Raw genomic sequence first — 16,556 nt, forward strand, 5'->3', positions numbered from 1 at the left:
TCTGCATGACATGAATTTTCAATTCTTTTTCTAGAACTGGTGAGCTATATACCTGTCATAGGTATAGCATAGGTAAAAAGCATAGGTAAATATGCTTTTCTTTCACTGGGACTAGCTGGTTGTATTGGAACAAGCCAGCAACCTTTAGACGAATACATACCTGAAACATTTGCATCTTCACTTCCATGGATGTCTTCCCAACCCAGCTGACATGGCCACTGAACTTGATGTCCTGTTCTGGACTTAAGCTCGTCTTACACATATCTGCGAAACAGAAAGTCAATCTGAGTTCAAACCACACCCCAAATTTTCCGTATTACAAAAGGAAAATTTCATTTTATATTCTGGCAAATTCCACCACTTTTCCTTTTTTCTTTTTTTTAGTCTTCAAAATTAAAAAGAACGTTTTTGACATACAAAAGAGAACTGTATACCTTTTTGAAAAATGTAGACAATGCAAAGAATATAAAAACTAAAACTGGAGGGGCGCCTGAGTAGCTCACTCGGTTAAGCATCTGACTTCAGCTCAGTTCATGGTCTTGCAGTTGGTGGGTTCAGGTCCCACACTGGGCTCTCTACTGATGGCACAGGGTCTGCTTTGGATCCTCTGTCTCCCCCTCTCTCTGCCCTTTCCCCACTTGCACTCTCCCTCTCAAAAATAAATAAACATCATGAAAATAAATAAACAAACATTTTTAAAACTAAAAAAAATAAAACTGCACTTATGCAAAACAAAACCCTTCCACTCAAAGATCATTTTAATAAATATGTATTTTAGTATATACCATGAGACATTTTCATACGTATATATACATAAAAATTTTTCCATAAAACGAAAATATTTCCTCTAATTTCAATAATCTCTTGTGATTACTAAGAATTCTAAGTATCCATAGAAAATAATATTGCTTACCAATCTTGTCCACCAGGGCTGTAACTATAGACAGAGGAGACGCCTTAGCTGAATGAATCTTGGTGTGCATGTAGCAAATGAGAACTGTAAGAAAAAAGAAGAGAACCAAAGAAAGGAAAAGCAAGATTATTGCTCAAAATTTACAACTGAATCCCTGAATCCATAAAAAGTCTTCTCTTGTTTTGAAGACCCAACCCCCCATATCCCACTAGCAGCCTTATCCTAGGTCCAAAGACTTCTACACATTGAAGAGATTTGGGGATCTTCTAATCTGACTAACCACTCAATTTTAGATTTGGTCAAGAAGCCAAAGTCTAAAGCCCAAGCCCAGCAGGTGGCCCATCACCACTCCACAGAGACACACTGCCTCAATTAGAAAAAGAACCCAGCACATGAGTCCAACAGCATCAAACATCTTCATAAAAGAGAAACAAATCACAAGGACTCAACTATCTATTTTCCCTCTGACTCCTTATCATGAAGCAACCATTTCACTTAGAGTTATTCCTCCTTCCTCCTAACACCTTTGACTCCTACACCACCTTGAGACTATCTGTATACTTGCCATATTTTAATAAGCTAAGCATGCTTCTGTGCATTTAAAGTTGTATTATACTCCCGTGTTTAGTGGCCTCCCTGCTTCCCCCATGATTCATTCAAATTTGTATCTTCAGCCCTCAGGACATGGGTCTGCACCCAATAAATATTTGTTAAGTGACAAAAAAATCCTTCCATCCATGCACCTCCTAACAGATGCACTGGGGGAACAAGAGGCTAAAGGCAAGAAAGTCCACTTAAAGCCTCTGTGGTACCCATAGAATAAATCATATGTGGCTGGCCAATGTCAGTATCGATGGAAAAGAAGAGAATATTTTAATAATCTCTTCAATATGTTAATAATCTCAGGTCTCCAGCTTGCCTGACTGAAGATGGTATACCATTCACTGAAAAAGAGAATAAAGAATAAAATGGACTATTTTCAACATGTTAAATATGAGAAGCCTAGGGCATATCCAAATGGAGATGTCCAGTAGGCGAGAGGGCAAAGTGATCTGGAACTCAGAAAAGCAGGGCAGGAAATGTAGGTTCCTAAGTATTCCACATAATGATAACAAGTGAAGCTCTGGGAATGTACAGATGAGCAAAAAAAAAGGGGAGAAGACAAAACCCTGGGGATAACCAACATTCAAAAGATCACTAGGAAAAGAGGAACCTACAAGGGAGATAGGAAAGGAACAGCCAGAGAGGTAGAAGTGTCACAAAGCCCAAGGATGAGCTCAACAATATTTATCAGGAACCACAATAGGGTCAGGTAAACCTTGAAAAGCACCCATTAGATCACAAAATAAGGGGGAAAATGGAGAGCTTGGCAAGAGCAGTTCAATGGCTCTGAGGAACAGAAGCCAGCAAGTGTGAGAATGAGAAATAAACAGGAAGTCAAGATACAGAGGCAGTAAGAGCAAATGACTTTTTCCAACTCTTTCCATAAAGTGAGCTCTGAAGTGAAAGAGAAAGATAGTTTGACAGTGTTCTAAGGGAAGGAGATTTTACCTACTTTCCATTATAAGATGGAAGAGCCTTGAATATGTTTAGAAGGTGAGGGAATGTGAAGCTGAGAAACGGCTTGCGATATGAGAGAGAAAGATTAGGTGATAAGGCAAGTTCTTTAAAGAACTTGAAGGAACAGAATCAAGTGGAGAGGTGAAAAGAATGGCCATCAACAGGAGGCAATGAGGAAAAAACAGGTTAATGCCAAGGGAGTTTGTGTATTTAGGGACACCTAAATAAACCAAAGTCAAGAGAGAGAGAGAGAGAGTGTGTGTGTGTGTGTGTAGTTTTTGTTAAAACGCCAATAAGAATGTTTAACTGAATTTATTTAATCTGAAGAAACATGCAGCTAGGTATAAGCCTAACAATGGACTCATTTCTATATTGTAGAAGTCATTAGACCCTTTCTTTAAACCCATTCCCAACAGTTCAGTCCAAAAGTCATTAGTGAGAGCAAGCAAGGTAGCCCAGAGTAAGGTGCTAAAGCCCAAACAGGGCCGGAGGACATAAAGAGAGAAGGCAACAAAAGCGATGGCCCAGCATGTTGCAGCTTGAGCACAATGAGGAGGGTGACCCAGCAGAACAGGACCTGGTATGAATCCCAGTGAGGTGAGGGGAGCATCCATGAGAGGCTAGGGGTGGCAGAGATAAGAAATGAGCTACATACAGGGGGACCTTACCAAATAAGTAAATAGATTTAGAATAATGGAGCCAACTGGAAAGAGGAATTACAAATATGAAAAGGGGGAAATGAATGAAACTGTGGTGCTGATCCAGAATTGCAACTGCCAGTGTGAGCCCATGGTCTTCAGAGATGGATAAATAGACAAACATAGATATAAATTTATGTGCATGTGCAAATATTCTCCAGCTTGTCCACTGAAATAACATGGGAGCAGTGATACCCCAGCAACAGTGACCACTCCCAGTACCCCTATCTTGGTTTCTAATTACCATTCCCCATCAAAAAGAACCAGAGCTCCTTGGAGATTTGGCTGATTCCAGGACTGAGGCAGGGAAAGTACAAATGAGCCTAGGAGGTATTATTGTGCCAGGAAGTAAAGAAGTGCTCAAAGAATGATGAGGACACATTAAAAAAAAACACAGAAGTCAGCTTGAAGGGACTGGGACAGTCCCGGCACAATTTGAGCACCACAAGAGATGACAGCGACATATTACAATCCATTCAATAAAAGAGGAATCCTTGAGTCCATACTGATTTTAAAATAATACATTGGAAGTCTGAGAAGGAATGGAATGTTTATAAGATCTGAAATTACCTGCCAACCAGGTACTTATTAATTACAAAGGCGCAAAGAGTAACTTTACAGTGAAGAACCCCGACATACACTGCCTTCATCAGAGAACCAAAGTTAACATCCCAGTAATGGGACAAATGAGAATTATGCACCAGTTGATGAGATGCAATAAGAACACATCATCCCTTCTGTGATGTTCCTGCCAAAGGTGCATGTCTCAAATCCCATCTTGGGGAAGCATAAAATAAATCCAAATTGAAAGAAATTGTACAAAAGAACTGGCCTATAACCTTCAAAAGTATTAAGGTCATGAAAGTCAGAGAAATACTGAGGAGCTATTCCTGACACAACAATTAAATGCAACACGTGATTAAGAAATGGATCCCTTCTGGGGCGCCTGGGTGGCTCAGTCAGTTGGGTGTCCGACTTCGGCTCAGGTCATGATCTCACAGCTCGTGGGTTCGGGCCCCGTGTCGGGCTCTGTGCTGACAGCTCAGAGCCTGGAGCCTGCTTCAGATTCTGTGTCTCCCTCTCTCTCTGCCCCTCCCCTGCTCACACTCTTTGTGTTGGTCTCTCTCTCAGAAATAAATAAACATTAAAAAAAAAAAGAAAAGAAATGGATCCCTTCTGCTACAAAGGACCACTGGTGAAGGCTGAGTTGCGTCCAAGAATCAAACAGTCTAATGTATCAGGGTTAACTTCCCAATGTTGACAGTTGTATTGTGGTTAGGTAGGAGAATGTCCTGGTTTGTAGGAAATACTGTTCTCTCACATGATTCAAAGAAAAAGAATTCTTTGTACTGTACAAACAACTTTTCCAAAAACTTCAGACTTTTTGAAAAGTTATGAGAAAGAAGGACTACTCAGATTATAACTGTTCAGCAGGAATCTACATTTTCAGGAAAAAAAATTATGACAATTCAGAGGCAATAGTTGCCCTTCTTTTACTGCTCTTTTAGAATGTCCTCATCTGGGCAAGTTAAAGAATTAAAAAGGCCCTTTCCAGCCAAATGATTCAATATATAGCTATAACTATCTATTTAGAAATACTAAAATAATACCAGTACCTCCTAGGCTGTCAAGATCCTCAAGAATCCTGCCAAATCTGTGAAACAAAGAAAACTGTGATTAAATGAAAATCATGATGATCACCCCTTAAAAAATGAATAATACAGTTTGGGTGGATGAAAGGTTCTAAAATTGCGGCGATGGCCGCACAACTCTGCAAATATACTAAAACCACACAAATGCACACTTTACATAGGTGGACAGTATGGTGTGTAAATTACATCTCAAAGTTTTAGTAACAAAAGAAATAAAAACAAATAAATGACATAAATAAAAAGAGTGCCGTTTTACCTGATGGTGTTTTGAACAGTCAAGTATTTCTCTCGTAATTCAGGCTGACTACCCAAAGGCAAGAGAACCTCGATATAACTGTCTTTCATTCTCCTGGGTGGCAGTCCTTTCTGTGACTGAGCCAAAAAACTCTGAAGTAATTTTCTTTCCTCCATTGCTTTCACATGGTCTCTGAGAAGAAAGGAGGCAAACTACATGAAACACAGGGGGCAGTGCGATCCCACATGCCACTGACATTCAGGCTGGTCAGACCCTATCAAAGAAGGAAAAAGGTCTGGACCTGCTCACCTTCTCTTCCTTCCCTCCATCCCCACTTGGCACTCAGTGAAATTAAAAACTTTCTGTTAAAATGTCTTGGGCTTATAGATAAGAAAGGTAATACATACTTGTAAGTGATATAAATATACTTAAACAAACCACACATTCACCCTCATCAAAAGGTGTATTCAAAAAATAGAATATTTCAAATCAAAATTAAAAATAGAGGGATGGGCACAAATACATATATGGGCTAAAGAACAAAGTGGCCACTGAATCCCATATCCCCATTTCTCACCTTGACAATTCTCACATTCTCTGTGCCCCCAACTCACTCTCTCTCTCTCTCTTTCTCTATGTCTATGTCTATGTTTATCTCTATCTCTGCCTTCGATTTCAGGAAACAGAGACAGAGGAAGAAAAATGAACTATATCTAAACGAAATATGAAAGGCAAAGCAAAAGGTAAAGAGGAAAAGTACATGAAAAGGAGATGGGAAGGGAAGACAAAGAAATGATTAAAGTGGAAAAGAAGAGACAGAGCGCCAAGGGGATAGGAAACTAAAATGCTGACAATGTCATTAAGATAAGCTTCACTTATGAAGTAGTATTGCCAGAAAGGTTTAGCCTACCAAAAGTATAAGAGATAAAGAAACAAGTTAAACAGCACCAGGGAAATCCTGAACATGGAACGTTCTACACAACAAATGGTTTGGTCTCTTTAAAGTCAAGCTCATAGAGGTGCCTGGGTGGCTCAGTCGGTTAAACACCTGACTTTGGCTCAGGTCATGATCTTGCAGTTTGTAGCTTCAAGCCCCACAGTGGTCTCTGTGTGGACAGCTCAGAGCCTAGAGCCTGCTTCAGATTCTGTGTATCCTACTTTCTCTGCTTCTCCCCTACTCACATTCCACGTGTGTCCATCTCTCTCTCTCCCTCTCTCTCTCAAAAAACTAACTAAATAAACATTTTTTAAAAAAAACTTTAAAGTCAAGCTCATACACAAAAAACAGGAGGGAGAATAATTGTCTACTATTCTAGACTAGGAGCAACCAAAGAGTCATAACCACTAATGCAATATACAATTCTTTATCGGATCTTGATTTTTTTTAAGCTATAAACGACATTTCGGGAACAGTTGAGAAATTCTGTACGGATGAGTAATATACTATGAGGGAATTACTGTATATTTCATCAAGTAAGAGAATATCTTGTTTGTTGGAGACACACACGATTGCTGACTTTGTTACACAAGAGAACATATTTATTTATTGGAGATGTATGAAGTGTCATGATACCTATAATTCACTTATATGAATAAGTGAATTACAATTCAGCCAACATATGCATATTGGCAAATCTGGAAAAATGTAAGTACCAATCAAGATAGTAGGGACAGAGGTATTCATCTTTTCTACTTTTCAAAACATTGAAATTTTTCATATAAATAGCTAAAAAAGAAGTCATTAGATAATTTCTATACCAACAATAGATTATTGTATGTCTAGTGATTGCTTTTTCTTTTTATCTCATTTTAGTCTCAAAATTCTGTGCACCAAGAGGGATATTATCCTATTTCACAGTAGGGAAATACTGAGAGATCCGGTTAATTGTGAAGTGACAAGAAGTAATAAAGGAGCCAGGCTGCATCAAATAGAAAAACCAAGAAACTTGAGTTTTAATTCCCAAACCCTGATCCTTAATTCATTCATTCTCTCTCTGAGTTTCAGTTTCATCATATGTAAAAAAGGGATAGGAACATATGCCATAAGCATGTCACAAGTTTTGAAGAGAATCATTGAGGTAATATACTTGAATGCACTTTGAAAAATGTAGAGTACAGGTAAATGACTTTATTTTATGACAAGAATGCATCAAATGATGAGTATGTTGGAATGTTGGTCTTCCCCCCAAGTAAAAAAAACCCTCTCAACCCATTTCCAAACACAGGGCTCCCTCCACCCCTACAATGAGGCCATCAGCTGAGCCTAAATACAGCCTAACATACCACTTTAAAGGTGAAAGGATGAATGAGCACAAGCGTGCTTACCTCCAGTTTGTGGAGACTCCTACTATCTCCCGCAACTTATCACGAACTGAAACAAAAATAAAGAGGTCATTCCAGGAAACAAAAATACTAGAATTGGATTATGGATATGAGTTGAAGAACTATAAAAAGCGACCCATGCACTCAAAAGCTTTAAAGATCCATTAATTTCCATTTAATGCCACAACAAACAGCTCAAGGAAGGGATCAAGCCTGTGCTTCCCAAAAACGTGAAACAACTGTCTCCTTAGTGAGAAAAAGAATACTCTGTGCCAATCACTGGGATTTACATACACAAACAAAACAGGGTAACTCCAATTATTCATCGGGTGGGGTAGTATCAGTGTCAGTAGGAGACCCTTTACAATGGAGATATTATGACCAAAATCCTCACCTAGCTTCTTATAGGCAGTTGGTAGAGCAGATTGATTAGTGCAGGGACTGACAGTGATACTCAAATAGGAGTCTCATTCTAAATGATCTTTCATATATTTATACTATCCTAATTGTTAGAAAAGTTTAAGCCACAAAAGTGAATCAAAGATGTAAATCAACGAAAAGCAAAGAATGTAATTTAATGTTAGTTAATGCCCAAAAAGTGCAAGAATGAATTAATGCAAAGAAGCTTAAGCAGTTAAAGAAAAAGTCGATACTAATTACCACACACACCGTGATTCACATGTATAGGTGAACATGCTATATGGATAAAAGGAAAATAAATTAGATAAGCAGTAGAAATTCAAGACTAAAAAATAAGTCTATAGGATTTCACATGTTGATGTCATATGTTTTTTTCCTAGCATTTATATAGGACTTAAAAGTATATATTCCAGTTATGGGAAATTAACCGTAGCAATACTTGGTCCTTCAATGGCTAAGTGATCAAAACCAAATATGGTTAGATAACATGCACTTAAACTTTAACGAAAAAACAGTTGATTTTTCTATCAAATAATTGTTATACACCATAAATTTGGTACAAACTCTAATTACAACTAAATCAGAGAACTGCAGAATATATGGGCATACCTCATTTTATTGTATTCACTGTGCTCCATGAAAGTATGTTTTGTACAAATTGGAAGGTTGTGGCCACACTGCATCACCGCCATTTTTCCAACAGCATTTGCTCACTTCATGTCTCTGTGTCACATTTTGGTAATTCTTACAATATTTCAAACTCTTTCGTTATTATTATATTTGTTAAGGTGATCCATGATCAGTGAGCTTTGGTGGTACTATTTAAACTGCTTTGATACGTACACTGTGTTTTTAGACATAGTCCTATTGCACATTTAATAGACTACGGTGTAGTGTAAGCCTAACTTTTAAATGCACAGGGAAACAAAAAAATTGATTTCACTCACTGTATTCACTTTATTGCAGGGGTCTGGAACCAAACCTGCAATATCTCCAAGGTATGCCTGTAACCACTAGTAAATGTGTCTTATTTCTGGCTTTTTTCCCTCCTGAGTTCCTTGAATAAAAGAATGGACAGGAAGTATGCCAAGTAGTACACAGACTACCGATGCTCACTGACATATAATGATTATTACTAGTTTAGTCAGCATATGAATAAAGGGGGTAGTGAGGGCCAAGAAGTAGAAATTTTAATTAAATATTTGGGGCACCTGGGTGGCTCAGTCGGCTGAAGTATCCGGCTTCGGCTCAGGTCATGATTTCATGGTTCGTGAATTGGAGCTCCACAACAGGCTCTGTGCTGTCAGCACAGAGCCTGGAGCCTGCTTCAGATTCTGTGTCTCCCTCTCTCTCAGCCCCTCCCCACTCACGCTCTGCCTGCCCCTCTCTCTCTCTCTGTCAAAAATAAATAAACATAAAAAATTTTTAAAGAAATTTATGTATATGCGTATATATATACATGTGTACGTATATATATAATTTGTACCTTTTGAAAAAGCCACAATTTTGTTCATAATGAATACTCCTAAACTGATATAGACAGGCATAGTTTGCATATCAGACTAGAAATTGAAATTAACTTCAACTGAGCATGGATTAACTGTCCCTCTAACAAAACTATAGATCAGGAGCATTTAGTTGCTGCAACTGAAGGGTCCATCTCTTATGCAACAGGTCTCTTTTTTCTCTGCTTTCCCCTTCAGTACCAACACACAAAAAGTGAAAGCCATTTAATTAAAAGAGCTGTCTCCCAGGCTCCTAGGAACCAAACCTCAAATTCTGAATGTGGTCTCTACCCAAAGTTATTCTGACCATCTTATAAATGAGAAGTTTATGGAAAAATCTACGTTTAGTATGTCTCATTCGCCCTAAAGTACCTATCTGTATGCCTCCCAAATAAGACAGGGTTTTTCACCACGTGGACCTAAAACACAAACACCCATGCTTGCCTTCATGCATGTGGAGGCCTCTCTGTTTCTCGGGATTCTTGGATCCTTGAGTGAGTCCTCTGCCAGGAGCACGCAGCCCCTTGCCCAAGGTGGTACAAAGCCTACAAAACAAGATAAAAAACACTAGAGTAGGTTCTATGGCGTCCCGGCAACCCCCAAAACCAGCCCCTCCTCCCAAAACACTTAACCATTCCACACCCTCGGTATACACTTTCTTGTAAGGATCTGTACTTGTTTCTCCAGGGTCTGTATATGTGCATATGAGGCTACTCCATAAATCATCTAACTAGAGTAAACATTTCATGAGAGAAGAGACCAACTAGCTAACAATCTACAAAATAAATAAAAGATATCAACCAGGTTTAATGGATTTATTCTTGCTTTTTTATTAGCTTCAGAAGCCCTGAATCAATTTGGTAAACAGCTGAGTAAATTAATTATGAACATTTATTTTGTTCTTTATTATCACACCATATTTCCTCAATAAATAAGCTAAATCCAATTATAAGTTAATAAACTTTGAAAAGAGAATTAACCCTTTCCAGACTCAGAGTATTTATTGTGGGCAGAAATTTCCTAATCCCCAAACAAAATAAAAACGATTTACCCAAATGCACCTAACCTAGTCTGCCAAAACAAGTTGTTTAAGTTGGTTTTGGTTCACTGTTTCTTAAGTGTTGACTCCTAACCACCATCATATCATGTATAACACATATATAATATCAGAAATTGACAAAGTAATCTGAATGCACAGCTGAAGAAGGCAAGGCACTGACAAGGTCAAGAACTCCAGATACTATTACTCATTCTAGTTCAAGTTATTAGTAAATTCTTACTACCTCATGCCGGGACAAGCGATGACTAACTCCACTATGCCGCCCACCGCCCCCCCCCCCCCGCCAAAACTTTCTTCATCTGTAAAACGGGGTAATTATAGTACCTATCCTAAGGGACTGTCATAAGGATAAAGAAGTTCACATTCACACATGCACACACGAACACATCTGCAGGCAAGCTGCTCTTTTCACAATCTCAGGCTACTTCCCTTTTACATATACAGTGCTGAAGTGGAGGGAGAGGAAGAATGGTTTAATCACTACCCAACACCTCAGTACCACAGGGTTACTGGCTTATTCCCTGATAAGACCTAGGGAGTTTTACAGCAAAATCCCTAGGCCTTTAGAAGAAACCGTCAAGAGGCTTTGGGACACTCAGGCGGTAGGACTCCATGATTAAAACTATCCAATGAAAGGAGACCAAAGAGCCCAATCTCTTCATGGCTTGCCTAAGAAGTCACAGAAGTCACCTAAGGTGTGAAAAGAAGGGTCTTAGCTCTGTTCTGGGTCCCAAGCTTAGGGTAGGTGTCTGGGAAGAGTTTCCAGAACAGTAGCAGGCAATGCCATTCATAGGCCCTCCACCCCGGGGAAATGCCTCAATTTAGAAACTAAACGAATTCAGTGACTCTTTCCTGAGTCTGGAAAAATAAGCTACAAAGACTGCACACTAGTCAAATAACCTAATCATCTTGAACAGTCTGTATTCATTTATGAACTCTTTGCCTCACTAAACAACCAACAGAGTACCTGCTTAAGGTTCAACAGGACTCACAAGAAAGGAAAGCAGGTTTATAAGAGTTATTAGTGCAAAGAAAAAGACTTCCAAACTGGGGGAGAGGAGATCAAGAAAGTTTTCCTGGGAAAAGGCACATGGCAAGATCATGGAGCTTTGTAGAAGGCCCTTCACATCATGTCCAATGTAAGCTAAAGTCAACTGTGGCCCTTCCCATAATGACTTTCACTCTGTCTAAACAGTGCTAATAAAGCTTTTATTTTTAAGTGCTATACACAAGAGAGAGACAGAGAACCTTTTTCAACTGATAGCAAGATCCACAGGAACAGTGAGGGAGATCCAGGACCCCTAAGACAAATGACGGAGATCAGTCATTCAGAACCAGTATGGGCACACAAGGAGAGATGGCGCACCTGTAGCATGATTCCAGAAGCTGGAACAGGGGTGAGGCCCGTGGGGGCCCAGCCAGGCACAAAGAAGCTGGAGACAGCTGGAGTGCTCAGCTGAAAAGGTTTGGGGGAGAGCCAGACTTGTCCTAGAGTCTAAGTCCCAAGGCCTTAACTGGGCAAGCTGGGAGGTGACACACAGAAAAAGGCATCCTCCTTGTCCAAGTAGCCTAATCAACCCCCCACCTCACCTTACAGGGCCTTGCTGCTCATTCAAGGTAAAGTTCAAATCAGCACCAAAAGTCCTAGGAGCTGGAAGCCAAGCTACCCAGCCTGAGTGGCAGGGCCCGGGCTGTGGACGGATTGGTGACTGCAGGGCGGTCCACCGACAGCGAAGCTTCTTGTCCTCCCACTTTTAGGTAATTCGGCCTTAAAACTACCTGGGGTAGTGTCTGCTGGGGAATGGCCCTCGACAGGCCCTCTGGGGAAAAAACCATTAGGAAAGAAAATAAGGTTCCGCCAGAAATTGTGCGGCCTTTCGTTTAGCCTTTGCCATCCCCCATGGAGACTCCTCTACTTACAGGAAGGATAGCCTCATGCCTTAGCCAGCAAAGGCGGCCAGCAAAGGAGAGACATCTCTGGGCACAGGTGACTTCAACCCGTAGGCCCACCTGGCCCCCCGGAGGCATTCCAGATGATGACTGAACCTAGTCGGTTAAGCTACAGAATGGTTCATTGGTTCCTAGGTGCACCATCTGAGAATGTGTGAGGCAAGGGTTTCTAAGGCGTTTTTGGCCCCTTCCTGACACCTTGGACCAAGGTGGTGCACCTTGCCTCGGTCTCATGTGGTTAGGAGGTCATGTCCCTGTAACTGTTCCACTTGAGGTGTTGAGAAATGGAGGGCCTTTCACGAGAAAGCAAACGCTTTGTAGATTATAAATAAACGCAGATGCATAATGGAATAATGTAAGAAATTAATCAATAATCAAAGGGTATGCGGGAAAATTAGGGGAAAATCGCCATGTTCTTTCTTAAAGGTTGATGACACATAGGAACATTTTCAAAATTAGGTAATGTTAAAAAACATAGACCACGTATGTTACAAGGAAATCACTCGCATATATAATGCCACGTTTGCTACAATAAATCGGCCAGTTCAACACACTGCGGTTGTCTGTGTCCATTTTTATTTTTGTTTTTTATTTTAGTTTTGTTCTATTTTCACTTTTTCGCCCACACCGTTCATCCTTCGGGAATCCCTGGACCTGCTGGAGCTGGACTCCGGCACCTAGGCGCACAGTCCTGACTGAGGTCCCGGCAGCCCAAGAGGTGCCCCGCAATCTCTCCCCACATTACAACACACTTAACCCGGAGTCCAAGTGGGTCAAGCACTTAACCCTAAAAGTGCTCTCCCAAGGAGGGCAAAGAGCTGTGAAGTAAGGTGGAGTGCTAAACGCCAGCTCTCTCACAAGCGGCTACCCCCAAACCACACCCGTGATGAGCAAAGAGAAAGGAATTTCAGGGAACACCCAACTTCCTCCCTCAAAGTGCCGCTTCGCTTTTAATATCAAACTCCGCTCCAGGAGTGGGGGTCGCGGTGCTTCACTCGGGGGCAGAGGGCACGCGTCCAGGCGTCGTAGCGGAAGGCGGGCGCCCCTTCCCACCCGGCCCCACTTTCTTCCCCCACAAACCACTGCATCAGTCTCGCCAGCCGGCGGCCGGTTCCTAGCGCCCGGACCCGCTAGCAGCGCGGAGGGCGGGCGCCGGCGACCCTCCCGAAAGGGCCACGCCGGACCCCTGCTACTTACCGCAGCGCCGCCTGCCTCATCTTGCCCTGAGGCCGCGCGCGCCACCAGAGACCCGGGCCACGCGAGACAGCTGGCGGAGGGAAGTCGAGAGTAAGGCGAGCGCGAGCGCGGGAGCCGACCTCGCTCTTCACGACCGCACTCTCGCGGGGGCAGCCGCCCAGGGGCGGGGCCTTCCAGCCCAGAGGCGGGGCCTTGCTGCCCCGGGGGCGAGGGCTCTCTGCGGAGCGGGGTGGGCTCCGGGCGCCTGCAGCCTCGCTCATTGGCCGGGAGCCTGTCTCTGCGGAGTTTCCCACTGGATCGGCAGCCCCGGGCGTGTTGCTGCCCACAGGACAGGCCTATCCCCGCCATTGTTGATTAAAGGCTCCACACGGTACGGCCAGGGAGCGGCGTGGAGGCGAGGGATCCTCGGAGCTTGTCTCCGTTATCACGCTTCGCCGAAGGCCGCGCCACCTTGACCCCCACGCCTCGGCTCCCAGTCTGTGGTTCTTGGGCTTAGCTGCACGTCGGAATCTTCTGGGCAGCCTTACGGAATAGTGATCCCTGAGCCCCACCCTCTGGGGATTCCTATTTAGTTAGGGGTCCGACAGGATCTTTAGAACGTCTAAAGGCGCCCTGAGGTGATGCTTTACATAAGCAAAGTTAGGAACCTCTGACCTAAATGGAAAAACATTTCTATTCTAATCTTAGCCTGCCCCCTAGTGTCTGAAAGTTGGAGATTTTGGCTGGCCCAGAAATATTTAAAGCCAGAGTTTTCATGATTTTACCCTACGACCTGATTCTCCATTTCATTCAAGGAATTTTTATTAAACCGTTTGCAGTGCGCCAGACGCTGTTGTAGATGCTGGGTATGCAACAAAATAGACAAAAATCCCTGCCCTTAGGGAGCTTAGCTTTGAAGGAAAATAAGTCAGCAAGTTAGCAAATAACATAATTTTAAACGTGATAAAGCAGTCTAAAGAAACAAAACAAGGTAATGAGAGAGGATCTTTCCAAAATATACAAAAGTCTTGCATTGCCCCTGAAGGTGTTTATTTCCTAGGAGGCAAGGTCCATATTGTATGCTTTTATGGTACACCACGCTTAGTAAAAATGTGTCGATTTTTATTAAGCTGGCTTTTCCAAAAAAATCACGTTATAAATTACAAATGGAACATGGTCTTTGGCTTTGTCTTTCCTCTCTACCTACCTGTCCCTTTTATCAGCCCCACATCCAGAAGACTCTCTTTTCAGCCTGCAGGGATCTCCTTCATTTTTGTTCATAGTGTCCGTACCTTTTCAGTGATAATACCTTTTGGTGTTGTTATGATTTGTGTCACCTATACTTTTTAACACTCTTACCACACCTAACACAGTACAATAAATATTTTATTGAATTGCACTATTTTGTCTTCTTTTTACTTGAACTTTCCGTTAATGCAATGTCAGGCTCAGAGAGAAAAATTAAATTCAAGAGAATTTTTCAGATTACAAACATGGTATAACAATGGATAGGGACAGCTCATGATTTTTGTGCAGTTACATCACCTTCCAGCCAGACACATTCTCATCAGCATATAAATGGTGTTGATTTGAACCAGAACAGCTGAAACCAGGGACTCGATGCCATGAAGATGCCTTCTCTTGATCTCTATCTTAGCTTTCCTTTGCACACTGGCCTCATTCTTTTTTCTCTGTATAATGTCTTTCTCCACATAGCAAAAGAAATTCCTGAACTTTACATCTTATAACCATAGCCACATGGAGACTGACCCAAATTTCTGTATCCCAAGTACAAAAATTCCTGAGAAGAAAGGGGATTGAGAGGTATAAACTTCCAGTTATAAAATAAGTATGTCATGGAGATTAAAAAGCACAGCATAAGAAATATAGTCAATTCTAGTTTAATAACTTCATATGGTGACAGATGGTGGACTACACTTATCATGCTGAACATTTGAGTAATGTACAGGATTGCTGAATCAATACGTCATACATCTGAAACCAATATAACATTTTATGTCAGTTATACTTCAATTTAGAAAAAGGTCCTGAGAAGAGATTCACTGGCCCAAGTGGGATCAGGTACACACCCCTGAACAGGTCAACTGTGGCAGCAGGGCAAGATCATATGATTGGCCCATGTGGCTCACCAGGAATCCCCTCACTGAGACCCACGGCCAAGTGCTAGATCACAATCTACTAACATGGCTATTTCCAACAGTAACCACATAGATAAGGAAATGGAGCACTTCTTAGAAAAGGAGTACTGAGCAACCAAACCCACAGATGCCCACTACAGATATAACTTAAACAAGAAAAAAATGATCCCATCACTTAACCCACTTACCTCAATTCTGACCTGACAGAACTCCTGCTAAACCCAGCCCACCCAGCATTCATTCACATGTCTACAATTTTCTCACATGGCTGATGAATAAAAATCTTAAAACAGCTTAGCAACCCTGATTTCTGTATGTGTATTGTTGTAAAGCATATATGTTGTACCAAATTTGGGGTGGCAGGAATAGAAGGCGAAGTGGTCAAAAATCAGACCAGGAAACATGCAACAGTTGTATAGTGGTGAGATCACTGTCCTTAAGTAACAGATTCTCCACCCCACCTTTTTGTTTCCTGTTGTGTCCCATTAGTTCTATTTTGATTTGGTATCAGGGTAACAGATATAGTATCAAATGTATCATTAAAAGAAAAGGCATTGACAGATACATAAGATATTAGTAAGGTCATTATTGCAAGTAGAAGAATAAAATCAGGTAAAAAAAAAAAAAAAAAACTTAAAACGTTGTCTGCTCAGGGCACCTGGGCGGCTCTGTCGGCAAAGGGACCGACTCTTGATTTCAGCTCAGGTCATGATCTCACGGTTTGTGAGATCAAGCCCCATGTCAGGCTCTGTGCTGGCAGTGCAGAGCCTGCTTGGATTTCTCTCTGCCCCTCTCCCCCCAAAATAAATAAATAAATAACTAAACATTAAAAAATTTAAACGTCTTCTCCATCAAGTAATGAGTGAAAAGTATCTAGTAACCATCTTTCCTTGGACTATTAAACCA

The 16,556-nt window shown here is 41.5% G+C and overlaps 1 protein-coding gene across 3 annotated transcripts in view; it reads right to left on the reverse strand.

The window, feature by feature from the left end:
* The window catches only part of ACOT9 (acyl-CoA thioesterase 9), a 28,018-nt gene extending 14,355 nt beyond the window's left edge, over positions 1-13,663 (reverse strand). For 2 of the 3 annotated variants that reach the window (XM_047844322.1, XM_047844320.1), the window contains exons 1-8: positions 13,513-13,663; positions 9,750-9,850; positions 8,050-8,076; positions 7,384-7,429; positions 5,080-5,250; positions 4,788-4,825; positions 914-997; positions 161-264 (exon numbers count right to left, since the gene is read on the reverse strand). In XM_047844322.1, the coding sequence (XP_047700278.1) occupies positions 161-264; positions 914-997; positions 4,788-4,825; positions 5,080-5,250; positions 7,384-7,429; positions 8,050-8,076; positions 9,750-9,850; positions 13,513-13,532 (591 nt within the window). In that variant the 5' untranslated portion in view covers positions 13,533-13,663. The remainder of the gene's footprint in view (positions 1-160; positions 265-913; positions 998-4,787; positions 4,826-5,079; positions 5,251-7,383; positions 7,430-8,049; positions 8,077-9,749; positions 9,851-13,512) is intronic. The other variant, XM_047844321.1, reaches the window with a different exon arrangement.
* Between the last annotated feature and the right edge of the window lie 2,893 nt (positions 13,664-16,556).

Source organism: Prionailurus viverrinus, chromosome X (assembly GCF_022837055.1).
Source record: "Prionailurus viverrinus isolate Anna chromosome X, UM_Priviv_1.0, whole genome shotgun sequence".
Lineage (NCBI taxonomy): Eukaryota > Metazoa > Chordata > Mammalia > Carnivora > Felidae > Prionailurus > Prionailurus viverrinus.